At 44.7% G+C, this 15,586-nt stretch overlaps 1 protein-coding gene across 2 annotated transcripts in view; it reads right to left on the bottom strand.

Annotated features, from left to right (window-relative positions):
- The window catches only part of STX8 (syntaxin 8), a 253,870-nt gene that overhangs the window by 178,494 nt on the left and 59,790 nt on the right, over positions 1-15,586 (bottom strand). For both annotated transcript variants that reach the window (XM_025864053.2, XM_073881707.1), the window contains exon 6: positions 9,490-9,582. In XM_025864053.2, coding sequence (XP_025719838.1) covers positions 9,490-9,582 — 93 coding nt within the window. The remainder of the gene's footprint in view (positions 1-9,489; positions 9,583-15,586) is intronic.

A 15,586-nucleotide genomic window follows, 5' to 3' on the forward strand; every position in this document is an offset into this window, starting at 1 on the left:
AATAGGCACTAAAATCCTCATTTTACAGATGAGAAGCTTAGGCGAGAAGAAGTAACTTACTTGCTCAAGGTCACATAGTTAGGAAGTATCAGAAGCCGTTTGGCTCTTAACTGCTAAATACTGTTCCCGTGATACCCCTATGTGCCCTTGAACCAGTACCTTCTGTCCCCTCCATCATCCAACTAGACATATTGGTAAGATTATACCTCCTGGCGGCTGGGTAGGGGCATACGATTAGCTCTGACCAATGAGCCGTGAAAGAGGTTGACCAGTCGCTTCTGGGCCAGAGCATTTCATCGTATGAACAAGTCCCTGGAGAGCTCTCTTATGGCTGACACAGTATCCCGCAATGTTTGAAATGGTGGCTATTGCATCAGCCAGGGATCTCAATCAACTATGCCCGCCAATAACCTACAACGGACAAGCACTGAAAGATAAAAAATAGGAGCCATTTCCTAGCTGAAGCTGCTGATGTTTGGGGGTTACTGTTCATAAAATTCAAGTTATTTACGTTAACAAGTAATGGTGTGTTACTGCTTTTTAAAAGAATTCATAAATGTTTTTAAAATGCCTGCTTTTCATTTCAAATGCAGTTTGTATTGGTAGAGATTAACCCACATAAACCAAAGCTCTCAGGAGTTCTCAACATTTTTGAAGAATTCAAAGCAGTCCTTAGACCACAATGTGTGAGAATCGCTGTACCAGGCAAACACTAACCAAATGAAAGCCTAGAGAGTGATATTAATATCAGATCAACAGCCCGAAAGGGCAAACATATTAGAGATAAAGGCAGATCTTTCCACAGTGATAAAAAGATATAACCACCAAAACAAAATAAAATAACCCTGCGCATATATGTGCCTAAAAGCCTTTGCTTAAAAGGTAGACAATAAAAAAAAAAGACCCGATCACATGGAAAAACTGCTAATGTCACAGACATGGGAGCAGATCTTACGTGCCTCTTGCAGAAATTGACAGAGGAAGCAGGTAGGAGGTCACGTCAAGATGTGGACAAGAGCATTCAGAAGGCCGGCCCCCTAGAAAGCATTTTCAAAGCCCTGTCTCCACGGCCTGGAAACCGCACCTTCCCCCCAGGCACACGTGGAGCAGTGACTACTCGGGACCATTCCCACGCCCCAGAGGACATCCGAACAAGCAGAGAGGAACCAGTACGATATAGGGCATAATTCTCTGGCCCCTAGGCAACTCAATGAGAAAATCAACACATATGTTTGGAAATTAAGAAACAAGGAGTTAAAAAAGAAAAAAAAAAAAAAGCAATGGCAATAATTTATAAAATGTAATGGACTCAGTGATAAAAAAGTTTTTTAAAAAGGCACCAAACACAGTATTTGTGGGCACAGAAGGGCTGTTTGAAGTAGGATGTATAGGCTTTTGTATATTTGAAAAGAAGAAATAGTATAAATGAGCCCGGAGCCGCAGTCCTGTTCAAAATTACTGTTAACATAACTGCTTCCTGACTAGGACTGTTGATTGTGGCTAAAATAAACCAGGGTCCTTCCCAGGAAAATATAAAACGTCTGTAGTTTTCAGGGCTTACGAGGTGTCCACACTGACGCCTTCCCAGCCCCAGCTCCGGACCCCTGCACAACCTCATCTCGGTCCGCTCGCCTCCCGACTCACTCTCCCCCCGGCCACAAAAGCCTTCTCTGGGTTTCTCAAACTTGCAAGGTCCTCTCCAGCCTCCGAGACCTCCCATGGGATGTCTGGCCACTCCCTGGAGGCGGCAACTGCCCGCTCCCCCTTCACTGGCCAACTTCGGCCCCTCCCAGAGACCTCAGCTACCATCTGGCCGTGGAACTCCGTGTCAGCTTGGCCACGGCCGCTGGACTCCTCCCTCACAGCTCTTACCACGATCAGAGAAAACGCCCCGACGTGGGTGAGTACCTGCTTAATGTCCATCTCCCCCCAGCCAGAGAGTAAGCGCAGTTAAAAAAAGGGGGGGAGGGATTTGGTTTTTAGGTGCTATTGCTACTTTTCACAATATAAAGAACCACGTTCGATAAATGAATAAATGCCGCCACCAATGTGCTCACTTCTCCTCCCCAAGAATGGCTGGACCTGGACAACTCTCAGTTTAGATGCGCTAACTACTGTGGAACAATGCAGAAAGCACAGACGTGCATTTATAGACCCGTCTCCCTGAGTCTAAGGGAGTTACACAGGCAAAATGACAGGACTGACGAAGTAAGAAATTGGGCAATTCTGCACAACAGACAGCACTAACGTGATGGATGCTCAGGGCACTGCAGCAGTTGATGGCCTCCCCTACACAGCCCCTACCCTCCCTCAGCCTGCCCTCCCTTCTCATCTTCCAAGGCTCTCTGCACTCTGGGGATGTTGGCCTTCTCGCACATTCCTCAACCTTGCTGTGCTCCTCTCCACATCAAGGCCTTTGCATATGCTGTTCCCGCTGTCTGAAATGCTCTTCCCTTTAAATCTCAGTACCAATATCATTTCCTCAAGGAAGGCTTTCCCGAGTCTCAAACTCTGTCAGGCTCTCCTGTTGCGTGTTCCAGTGAGCACCCTGTACGTCGCTCACCGTGGTCTCCAACTGGGGATCTGTGTAGTGATCTGTCTGATCTCTGCCTCCCCCACTAGAACAAAAGCTCCAGGAGGGCAGAAGCTGTGTCTTTTACCACAGCTGGATGCGTGCCTTCCAGCACAGAGTTTAGCACATAACTGGCACTCCATGTTTGCTAAGCGAATGGAGGATGCACTAGGGAAGGAAAAATATTGATTTGGATTTAGGGCAAAGACCTTACTAGGTGTAATAGGAAAAAAAAGTTGATTTCATCTCAAACGTGCAAACATACGCACAAATGTGGACGGAAGAAAAGTGAGCTGCCCCTGGGGACTCTGCACATTAAGAGGATTCACGGTGCAGCCTCCGGCCCCAGGAGACCTCAGAGACAAGCACAGATGACCACAGGTCAGAGATGACTGAGCGCCGTTCCTCTAAAAGACGGCAGGTGGTCGGAGGCCTGGGGACGGAGGACCCCAAACTCCTGCCCACCCTCAGAATCTCGGAGATGAAGTAACTCACAAGCTTCTTTATGAATGAAGTGCAGGCATGAGAGCCCACTCCACTAATCCTACCAGTCGGCCAAGGCCACCGAATGAGATCCCAGCAAAGGAAACAAATCCGGATCAGCACAGCCACTTAGAGAAAACCACTTCCCCACCTGACACTTACATGCCTCTATTCCAAATTTGGGGGTGGGGGCGTAGGTTCCCACATCAATTCATAGAAGCCCACGTGACTGATAAAGTGCCTGATGCTACAGGGAAATGCTCGCCAAGTCTGGGCGCAGCTCTCCTGGGACACAGCTCTGGGCAGTGGATCAGATGTCACTCTTCTCACATGCCACCTGCCAAGCAGTCATGGGAACTCCCTACACCTCCGGCCATTTTACATTTCCTTGAAAGAAAAGCGGTTCCTGCCTGTCTTGCTTCCCTCAAAGGGCAGCTGTGTTTAGGTTCTGGGGGTGCGGGACCCAACAACATCGCTCCTACCACAGCCACTGCCTTACAGAGCTACAAGCTTGCAGGGCTGGGAGGCATCGCTCCAGCTGGTCCTCCAACCCCTCTGCTTGTCTAATGTGTGATCTCACCGCCGCGAAGGCCAAGTGGAAACGGGGCACTTATTAAATCACAGAGCACTGTCCCAGGACGAGGCTGAAAACCAAGTAAGTACTCTATAGCAACCCAGATTTGAACAGAAAGAGTCTTCTTATAGTGGTGTTTCCCAAATGTCAGCTTTTCATATACCACCTTTAGAATTCTTTGCTGTGTTCATATTTCACCTGCACCATATATGCTTAATGTTTTCCTTTATATCAACTCACTATTATGCTTCTATAATAATATATTATTACATAAATACTATGCTTATTATGGTACATATTATGCTTATTTTTCTGCTTATACGATTTAATTGAATAAGGAAATTTTATATTGCTGTGAAATTACAGGTTTCAAATGTTAGTCATTTTTATTTCGTTGAAATATGCAACTATCAAAATGGAAAGTGTTTCTCAACATATTTTCGAAAATCACCTTGCCTAACACACTTTGGGAAATTCTGATCCTGGATACGCCGCAAAAAGATTCCTTCACCAAACTGCCCACACGTTTATTTCATTAATACAAGACTAAATTCTATTATCAAAGTGCTAACTAAATAAACAGCTTGAGAGGCCTTCAGGTAGAGACTGACTGGGGCACCAGCAATGCAAACATCCTTCTGTGAAGCCTGCTTTGAAGGAGTCTCTTTGAGAAGAAGAGCTACAGACACCTGGAAGACTCAAAATACATTTGTTAGCATAAGGGCGGTTAACCAGAATTCACTGACAATTGATAAAAATACACCATTATTACTTATATTAGCTTCCTGTTGCTGTTCTAACAAATGATCACAAACTTAGGGGCTTAACACACATTCAAATTTCATGTCTGTGTGAATTCCCTGTATGTACCAAACTAAATTTGATTTTCTCCTGTAAATCTGTCTCGTGTCAGTTTGATTTCCAGTCCAGCTGGAAGGATCTTGAAGGACAGAGGAAAATCCTTCCTCCCCAACAGTATGCACCAGGTTTTCCAGGAGTCAAATATATGCATGTTCTGGAATAAAGTGTGATCTAAGACCCAGAAAAGAAACCCACTACCCGCCCCCCCACCCCATACACACACTCATTCTCTTACAGTCCTGGAGATCAGGAGTCCAAAGTCAGTTTCACGGGACTGAAGTTAAGGTGTCCCTTCAGGGGCTCAGAACTCATTTTCTGGCCTTTTCCAGCTTCTAGAGCTGTGTTCCCTGTATCCCTTGGCTTGTGGCCCCTTCCTCCATCTTCAAAACCAGCAGAATAGCGCTTTTCAGTCACCACCTTTTCTTCTTCTGCCTCAAATCTCTCTGCCTCCCTTTTATAAGGACACTTGTGATCACATTTTGGGACCCAAACACATAATCCAGCATGATCTCCCCGTCTCAGTACCCTTAATTTATTATTAACACATCGACAAAGTACCTTCTGCCATAATAAGGTGCCATTCACAGATTTCAGGGATCAAGACGTGCATATTTTTTTGGGGGGGGAGGGGGCGGTTATTGAGTCTACCACATTACTTTCTTAAATGTTCAACATGAAAATTTAGTTGAGGGGCCCTAACAGACCTTTACAATGGCAATTCACTGATGTGTATATGAAATCTTTGGTCATCTTATGTCCTTCAAGGACATTAGTCATATTTTCTAGCTCTGAAAGGATACACTGGTCTCCTCAATCTCAGTACTGACACTGTGAAGGCAGATGCCCTTCTTTGTCATTTTGGTTTCTTTCAGAAAACAAGGAAGTGCTCAAAGATTAAGAGAGAAGCATCAGAAGGACTGGGCCAAATTTGGGACATCTGCACATCAAAAAGAATGATGAGGACTGGCACACAGTAGCAAAGCTTCATGGAACAGTCTGTTCTTGGTGCTGTTTCTACCATCGGAACCATGCCTCTGTGGTCCTTCTTGGTGCTGACTTTAAGGCTTGGCCAATGCCAAAATGAGGTCTTAGGAACTACTATGTTAGTCAAGTCAATCCCAGTCATTTTCTTGTGTTAGTGTTCTTTTCAAAAGGCCCTGTCCTCTTGAGCATGAACCTTAAGGAATGGTTTGGTAAACCAGCACCATGACTCCCCATTCTGGAACGGCACCTAGGTAGTCTGACAAGAGCCCTTTGTGCCCAGGCATCCATACATTTCGGCTTGAACCGAAGGGCACTGAACTCTGTATTTCCATAAGGTGATCTCCTTGGCTCGGTTCCCCAACCCCCAGACCCAGGTACAGTTTAGGGTCTCCAGTACTGGGATTTTCACTTAACTGCTAATCCTTTTCCTCATGAGGCTTGGTCATCGGCATATGAACAGGGCAGTTACTGGTGTTGGTCTGGCCCTTTTTAAATCTATGTGAGAAGACTGGAACCCGAATTCTTAAATTGATGATAATTAGCTTTGTGGTTATGTCCTAAGTACAATGTATTTTGTTAGTAAGGTTTTGGTAGTTGATTCCAAAATAGCCAGCTGGCCATTATCTTAGCCTATTGTTTTTCTCATTTAATGAAAACCAAAAGACTAATTCAGTAGGTCAGTAAATCAAATAGAGATATTTACAACAAAAGTGGCATCCTTCTCCAGTGTCCCTGGCTCCTCATTATACACTCAGGTCACAATAAAAATCCAGATGGGGCTGCCACCCTGTTCTCAATACCTACGGATATAATGGCCTTTTTGCTTTTGACAAAAGGAATAAAGGCTGATCGTAGTCTTGGCAGGGATATAATTTTTTATCCTCAGAGAGTCTCTCAGTCCCTACGAAGGAAAATGGCTGACTCTGCCCTATTTCTGAAGAGCAAATGTGCACATTAGAAAACCACCAGCATAACTGCAATCTCTCTGGGAGGCCACCACAGAGAAAACCCAGCTTATTTTGGCAACTAAGTGGAAAAATACCTCCTGTTTGCCTATGTGCACATGTATGCAACCAGGGCTGGGATGGAGCTGAGGACTGGGAGGTACCGAGGAAGAAGGGAAAAGGATGGGGGGAAAACTTGAGATCAGAACCGTGGCGAGGATGGTGTATGTGTGTGTCTATGTAACTCTGAGTGTACGTCTGCGCACGTGAGTGGGGTCTGTAGCTGCAGTGCGGGCACGGGAGAGACAACACGAATGGAGAGCGCTCACATCCAACGGGGACACTGGTTCCCAAACTCGGCAGCACAATGAAACATCTGGGAAGCCTTAAAGATGCGGATGCTTGGGCCCCACCCCTGGAGACTCCAGTCTAACTGGGATAAGTAGGGCGGGGAGTGGAACAATGGTCCCTGGAAGGTGTCTACATTCCAGTCCCCGGAACCTGTAACTACGTTATGGTACATGGCCAAGAGGCATTAAGGTTGCTAACCAACTGACCTTAAAATGGGGAAATTATCCTAGATTATCTGGGTGGGCCAGATGGAATCACAAAGGTCCTTAAGAGCAGAAGAGGGAGACAGAAGTTAGAGGTCAGGGTGATGTGATTTAGCAAGACTCAGTTCACTGGTGTTGGCTCTGAAGATGGAGGAGGGGGCCACAAGCCAAGGAATGGAGGAAGCCTCTAGAAGCTGGAAAAGGCAAGGAAATTAGTTCTCCCCTGGAGCCTCCAGAAAGGAATGCAGCCCTGCCCACACCTTGCTTTTTTTTTTTTTTTTTTTTTTTAGCCCAGGTAGATCTGGGTCAGATTTCTGACCTCCAGAACTGTAAGATGATCAATGTGTGTTGTTTTTAAGCCACTAAGTTTGTGGTAATTTGTTATAGCAATAAGAGAAATCTAAAACACTGGTATGGCTCGAGCTTCCAGGAGTTTAAAAGCCCCCCGGGTGATTCTAATGGGCAGCAAAGTATGATAACCACCAGACTCCAGGGAAGACAAGACAAGGACATGCTGGTAAGATTGCTTATGCTGGAAAGATGCATGGTGATCTCACCCGGGAAGTCAGCAAGTCACCCGCTAAAGAATGTACCATCCGTTCTTAGCCACCTACCCAGAAATGACTACACAGTGGCTTACCAAGGCACATCACAGGATGGGCATGCTTCACCATCCTGGTGGCTAGAATCCTTTCTAGTCTGACCGCTAAATTGGCTATATTTCCCTTAGAGAAAGAATAATTAGGGGCGCCTGGGTGGCTTAATCGGTTGAGCATCCAACTCTTGGTTTGGGCTCAGGTCGTGATCTCAGGGTCGTGGGATCGAGCCTGGGGTAGGCCTGGGCGCTCAGTGAGGAGCCTGCTTAAGATTCTCTCCCTCTCCCTCTGCCCCTCCCGCTCTCTAAAATAAATAAATTTTTTTTTAAAGAACAATTATACCTATGATAAGCAGATTTTCTCTAGAGCTTAGTTTCTTACTAACACTCTCTCTAGGAAGGAACTGGCCAATCACTGAATTATACGCAAATATATAAATCAGGACATTCACGTTAGCACCATCAGGAAAAGGACTCAAATATCCTCCCCTCTGTGCTTGAACTAGTAATAACCACTATTAGCATTATAAAGATAGAGGGTTTCTCCATTTGCTTTAGCAATCTACTTATAAATATATGAATTTATTTATTTATGATAAATGCAGTAGTGTTGGGGGAAGAAATGAACTCATTCTTTATGGAGATCGAAAAAAGAAATACTTGCTGTATCGTTCTGACAGGTGCAGCCCTGCTCTCAGAGTGAGCATCATCCATTCCCAGGGCTGCCGTGCTCACAGGTCTGTGGTCATTTTTCTTGAAAGCCATGCCACTGTGAGCCTCCATGGCACTATCACCAGAGCTAAAACCTTAGAACCTCCCACTTTTCTCTCCTTATGTTGTCTTCCTTAGAGAGGAAGGGCAATGTGGTAGAAAAAGCAGTCACGAGAATCAGATGACCCGTGCTGGGATTTCGATGCTGTCACTTACACGTGATGTGACATTAGGAGGCCCCTCAGCCACGCTGAGCTCCATCGCTAGCAAGCAGGGCTAGCATCACCTTCATGATGCTGTGTACTGATTAAATGCAATGACACAGATGGAGACCCCCATCGTTTCTATGCTTTCACATGTCACCTCCACGTGTCAGAAACTTCTGACATCCCTTCTCGTTGGTCCTGTGCTCTCACTGAGCTCTGGTACCAAACCACCAACTGTCGACTCAACACTGCCACTCGGATGGCTCAGTGGCATCTCTAACTGGACGTGTCCCAACTGGACTTGGGATCTCCACTCACAGACCACTGCCCCCCCCCCAGCCCCCCAACTGTCCACCACGGTACAAGCGCCATCAATCACCTGCCTCTGTTCTCTTCCTCTCCATTCCGACCACCGCGGGGCTCCTACCAGGCCCTGGCCCCTCGTACCACGTGCCACAAGCGTGGGAGCTTTTCATGTAGGCCCCCAACAAAGCTCTGTTTTCCCCAAGCCATCCTGCTGTGGTTTGCAAATTAATCTTGCTCCAACCGGATCTGTCACATCAAGTCCTGAACAGAGATCTTCAAGCACTTTTCTGCCCTGCAGTCTGGAATTTATGAGGGAAGAAGAGCCAGCTCCACTGGGCATGTGGATGACACAGGGTCCCCGCGGCCCGGAGCGCCACATACCAGTGTACAACGCTCTGAGCAATTTCACCCCATTATCACATAAAGGAAAAGCTCCTGGGACATGGCGCTCGTAAAACAAAGTATTTTTTAAAGCAGCGACAAAGGACTAGAAATTTCTTACCAAATTTCTTTACATAGTGTTCAGCTAACTATAATCTAAATCTGCCACAAAGCAACCTCAACTGCGTTGAACTGTAATAATCCATCGATGCTAAACTACTTTACATGTTTTGTAGTACTAAAATCATTTAACAAATATTCCCACCTTTAGTATTTACACTAAACGGCAAAAGTGATCAACCCCAGACATGTTCTTACCGTTTTGTTCATCTAGTTCATTCCCAATTTCCTTCCCCATCTGTTTCTGGCGACTTATGATAGAGGACAGGGCATCCAGGCCTGCATCCTGCTCTGAAAGAGAAAGTAAAAGAGGCCACTAAAAACCAAAGGAAAACAATTTCAAGTCCATACCCAGGCATGTAATACAATTCAATATACTGTAAAAATAACACTTGAGGTCAGAAAAAGAGAAAAAAACAGTTAATATTAAAGAGAAAATAAAGAAAAAAATATTAAGTACCTACCTCATACCTTAAACTAAAACGATTTCCAGATAAATTAAAATTTTAAATATTACAAATGAAATAACAAAAGATTTGACTACATCAACGTTTTAAACTTCAGTACCTAAAGAGCATAGGCAGATCAGTAAGAAAAATATTCCAATTTTATAAATGGGCAAAGGATAGAGACATGAAGTTCACAAAAGAATACCAAAGGAACAATAAATAAAAGCCTTGACAGCGCTGATTTTTTAAAAATATCGATAAGGAACAATGATGAGATTTTTTTTTTAGATTATCATATTTGGAAGGATTGAAAAGCATGCTAATGCCCAGGGTTAACTAACGTCTGAAGGAGAAGCTCGTAAGCATTGTCACGGGAGGACAGGAAACATATCTTTCTACAGAGCAAATCGTGCCAACTTTTCATCTCTCAATTCCATGTGTACGAACGTAAGAAAACGTTCAGATGGTATGCATTGAAGTATTTACAAGGATATTCCCCGAAACATTTCCTAGGCTGGTTATCGGTTTATTGCCTCTCAGTCCCAAAGTCACCCTTTTTGGCTGTTCGGTGAAAACGCATCTGGATCCTCTAAGTATTTTTTCCTTTGCCAGCTCTGTCAATAGGCAGGACTGCAGAGACTCGGCCGAAGGATGGTGTTTGGCTTCTGGGCTACCGCCTGCTCCCTCGACTAGCTCCTGCAATGCTGCCAGCTACTCCTGCCCGCCCCCCGTGGCCGGCAGGACTTGGGCTCACTGGCCGCTGAGTGTCCCGGGGCCCTGGTCGACCAGCAGTCCCTCCCCCGGAGCGGCCGGTAGGACTTGGGCTCGCCGGTCACTGAGTATCCTGCCTTATTCCTCTGCTCCCCTGCTAAGGTTAATAAAAATATTCCATTTTCCCTGTTCAAATCTCTTTCTCCTGATTGGACCCCAGAGGCATACAAGTATAGTAGTGGAAAATTGGAAACTATCTAATGCCCAAACACAGGGATCTGTTTAAAAACATATAGTATATTCATGAGTAAAACATTAGATAGCTATTAAAAATGATATCGTACATGAACATTTTGATGTTAAAAGAAGTTAATGATACGTAGGTCAGTTAAAAAGGAGGATACAGAACAATGTATAGGAAAATAGCATTTTTCTTTTAAAAATTGAAGATATATCACTTCGCTAGATTTTGAAAATTTAAAGGTAAAAGAATTCAAGTTACTCAAGAGCCTTTCTCTAAAATGTGATGTTATTTTCTTTGTTTCTGTTTTTGTTTTTCACTGGGCAGTCTCCGTGGGCTCTTTGAAGTTTTTTCTTCACTTTCAGGTGCACTGGGAAGAACGTTCTGGGGCTGAGTCTAATGATAAGGACTCTTTCTACCCCAGCAATATGCCAGGTGAGGGCAACAAGCCACTCACAACTTCACTTGTTGATGGGGATTTTTAAATGCCTGTGTCATAGAAAAGCATATCTACGAAAATCACGAAGGTCTTTTCTTACCCAAGAGCACAGTAACGTTGACTCCTTGTCTTTTTATGGAATTAAGCCATTACACCTAACTTGTTAATTCATCTGGAATTTATTTAAACTAACGGTGTGAGGTAAGGACCCCTCAGTAACATTTTTTTGACACTATGTACATTTTTAACTATACACATGACCCGCTGTCTCCAGGGATTGTTCCAAGGGACCATTTCATAGCAAAATCACTTTATAATGAGGTCCTTTTGGTCTTTAGCAACAACCTTTTGGATGGCCTCCAAGGTAAATCTATCGTCAACCTAGTGCTGCTATAGGATGGCCGACGTTACAGCAAAATTCCAAATGCATCCCAAGAATAATCTATATAAAGGATCAGGGGTCAAGGGTCAATGTGGGTTAAAAGGTAAAAAACAATTTAACAAGAGGAAGGGAGACTCCTCTACAGTTTACAATTAGGAGAAGAATCATGAATGCTCCCAAGTTGCTTTATCTGGTAGAGACACAGATTATGAATGGAAATACCGATACTACCGCACTCTCTTCTCTCCACCTTGACTCACTGTCTGACTTGACTACCAAAAGGTTATCTCGCTGATGCAAAACAGAACAAGGGTCAAAAATTCTGTGCCACTCAGCTCATTTCTGTAAGATCCTGGTACCTCCTCACTATGGTAAAGTGCTACGGTAAGTTTCCATTCCATAATCCAAAGACACAGAGGGTCCAACTAACAGAGATGCTGTGTATGTATTAATAATCATACTGATGACCTGAGCTTCTCCAGGCTTACAGTGGCATTTCTAAGGGGATGCAGTGCGGTCACCCGAGAGACAATGAGCAAGAGAAAATGCTGCTACTCACAGAGACAGAAACAATAAAGACCCACGCAATTATGCAGAGCCATGCGAAACTACGCTCATGGCACACTCGTAGCTCATTACCCCTAGTCTGCCCTCCAACACATAACCCCCGTCACTATGATATAATCATTTGCAACATACCACACTCTTATCAATCGTCTGTCAGTATTATAATGGTGTTGATTTTTAAGAATGGATGAGCATCATGCTACCCAGAATAATGGCCCCTTGGAGATGTCCACATCCCAATCCCTAGAACCTGAGATTATGAGACCTTACATGGCAAAAGTAACTCTGCAGATGTGATTAAGGCTAAGGAATTTGAGATGGGAGAGTGTTCTGGATGATCCAGGTGGGCCTAGTGTAATCGTGAGTCCTTCAAAACAGAGACTCTTTCCCAGCTGCAGTCAGAGGGAGACTCGAAGAGGGTCAGGAGATGCAAGTTTCTGGCTTTGAACACTGAAGGGGACTGTGAGCCAAGGGATGTGGGGGGCCTCGAGGAGCCAGAAAAGGTGAGGGAACAAATTCTTCCCTGGAGCCTCCAGAAAGGAACCAGCCCTGCCAACACCTTGATCTTGGCCCAGGAAGAGCTGTATTGAACTTCTGACCTGTGGAACAGTAAGATAATAAACTTGCACAAACTTCCCTATGTTTGTGCAAATTTATTGCTGCAGCAACGGAAAACTAATACAATCATTGTTTTTGAAATTCCCTTTGGAATAATTAGGTGTTTGGATCCTTCCTATCTTTAGACATTCTGAAAAACCATCCTCTAACTGAACATCATGTAATTGTGGGAGGACTATCTGGTGGCTCTAGATCAGAGAGGGACAATCATCATAACGCGTTCTTGCCAAAAATAACAAACTTGATTCTGATCAAGCCACAAAATCTAACTACCAATTTAGAGAAAATATGTGTGGCAGAGGAATATGTTAAACAATATATGGGATTACAAATAGCAAGTCTAGATAGTGGGAAAATACAGGGCGAATGACCCTGCTTCTTCAACGGAGAAACTGCAAAGGGAAAAAGAGAGAGTTGGCAAAAGTACCTATCTATTAAAGAAACTTGAGGGACATGTCAATCAGTTGTAATGTATAGGCCACATTCAGATCCTGAATCGAATGAACTAAAAAAAAAATCCATCGTGGGCAATCTGGGAGATTTGAACACTGGATATTTAATCAAATATTAAGGAATTCCTGTTAACTTATTAAGGGTGATAATGGCATTGTGGTTATATTTAAAAAAACAATCCTTTTCTTTTATAAACATACTTTAGAGCTATATTCCAGAATATCCACCATTGAAATGATAGGACATCTAGGATTTGCTTCAAAAATAACCCCGGGGATGGGCAGGATGGGGAGGTAGACAGAGAGATGGAACGAGACTGGTTAGGAGGTGGTAATGGTTGAAGCAACTGCTGGGCAAAACGGGATCATTATCTTACTCTCTCTACCTACAGTTTTGAAACTGTCCACGGCAAAAAGTTGGCGACATTTTAACAAATAAAGAAAACCAGGGGACATTCCTAAGAGCTGCAACCTCAGGCCCCTGACCGCGTACATGACAAGGGCCCCAATGGCTGGAGCTGTGTCTTCTTTTCCTGTATTTTTGCCCCAGTTCTGAGCCCAAGTGGTGGTACAGAGCATACTTAATACATACGCTTCAATCAAGGAACGACCACAGAGGGGCCACTAGGCTTGCACAAGAACGCACCTCAGTCTCTGCTGGACACAGGGGAGGGCTTGTGGGCAATACTAGATAGCCCTCTGAGTTTAGATCATAAGGAAAAGTAGCTGATGCTGTATGAGTTAGGGCCCGGACAGAAGCAATGGGAAGAATTCTCACATTTGACACAAGGAGGAGCTCTCCCTGGATACGGGGAAGTAAGGGACAGATGAGGACAGCTGGATCTGCTGGATAAAGTTAATTACTCCATTGGGAAAACTCCCAGAGCAAGTCCGAAGAGTGGATGTTTCTATTTGTGTTTGCGTTTTAAGATCTGAGGAAAGGAATCCTGGTGTAGGTGACAGCTACCAGAAAGGGTATCTTCCAAGAAAGTTGTCTGTGAAGTTATGGCTGCCAGGGTTCAAAGATGAGCTGCCCAGCTTTGCCAGTCTGGCCGGCCACTTTCCCTGCTGCTATTTCACGTGACAACCTGGAGGGACCTAAGAACACAGAAGTCCAGAACGAGTGCCCAACTTTCTGCTAGAATCCAGAATCGTGGTACGAAGAGACGGCATTAAAACCCTATCTACAGAGAGTCCCTGAGTAAAGGTAGAAGGGTACTTCGTACCTCCTCCACAGTCTGCCATCCGACTCAGAGGCAAGCATCTAACCAAAAAGTCACCCTCCTTTGTTGTATCTCAGGGATTTTCAAGGTGATTTGGTTAATGTCAGCCCCTCACCCATCTTCTGCCTAATGTCCATCGGTACCTCAAATTACAGCTTCAGCACAGAAGCCAGAGCTGGGGCTAACTGGTTGTCATGAGGCTTCGTTTCTAGGTTAGAAAAGGAAAGCATTCATTGCCTTGAGCCTGAGTTCTACCAATGAACTGTTATTTTAGGATGATTTTCAAAGTGTTTTCTAAGGGTCAACAAAAGTACAGAAAAGCTAACAGATTCCATGGGCGAAAGGAAGTTAGACATGACCCTTCATGGTCCCTTATTTCTTCCAGTGCAGGACCTGGCAATGAAGGAAAACCATGGCAACCTCAGCCCATCCCCAAGATTCTTCAGGCAGAGAAAAGACTAATAAGGGTTTAACGTCAATATGGCTTCCATTTGTGTGTGTGTGTGTGTGTGCTTATCCTTGAAAAACAGCTCGCTGGGAAAGCGAAGAGGAACACAGCATTTCAGAACACCAAGGTAAGGGGAGAAGAAGAAAATGTCCTGAATGCACCCAGCTACTGTCCCCCACTCCTCCATCTGCCTGTCCCGTCCCCACCCCTCCACACACCCCAAAGGTCGGTGGGGCCTTCAAAGGGCGGGCATCTCAATAAGGATGCTCTCTGCTTTGGAGGCTCGACACAAAAACCTGCAGGTGGCATCCTCTCACACCTGACCTACCACGGTCTCTGCATGCAGCGCCCTCTCAGTGATGGGGATACTTCTCCTGACTGAAAGCAGCTTTTCTGGGCAAAAAAAAAAAAGGCAACAATGCTAGAAAATTCATTACTCTTAGTGAGCGAGACACGCCTTTCAGGAACCGTGAGTCCGGAAAGATAAAGCCCTATAGGTGAATTGCTGTGCACAGTGCTCTGTGTGGTTCATTTTGCTTCAGACACAATAATGGGAGAAGTACATACAATTAAAGAGATAAGGGAGGCACAGAGGTCCATTTACTAGATAATTCCACTGTGAACAGGGAGTTCAAGACAGAATTAGACTTCTGCTTCTGGCCAAGAGCGAGTGACAGGGACCTGATTTACTTCTGGCCTGAAACAACTGAAAAAACAACTGGAAAAAAAAAACAAAAACACAAAACCACAGGCAAAATATATAAA

The sequence above is a fragment of the Callorhinus ursinus genome, unplaced genomic scaffold (genome assembly GCF_003265705.2).
Source record: "Callorhinus ursinus isolate GAN/ISIS: 27379988/994484 unplaced genomic scaffold, GSC_fseal_2.0 scaffold43, whole genome shotgun sequence".
Lineage (NCBI taxonomy): Eukaryota > Metazoa > Chordata > Mammalia > Carnivora > Otariidae > Callorhinus > Callorhinus ursinus.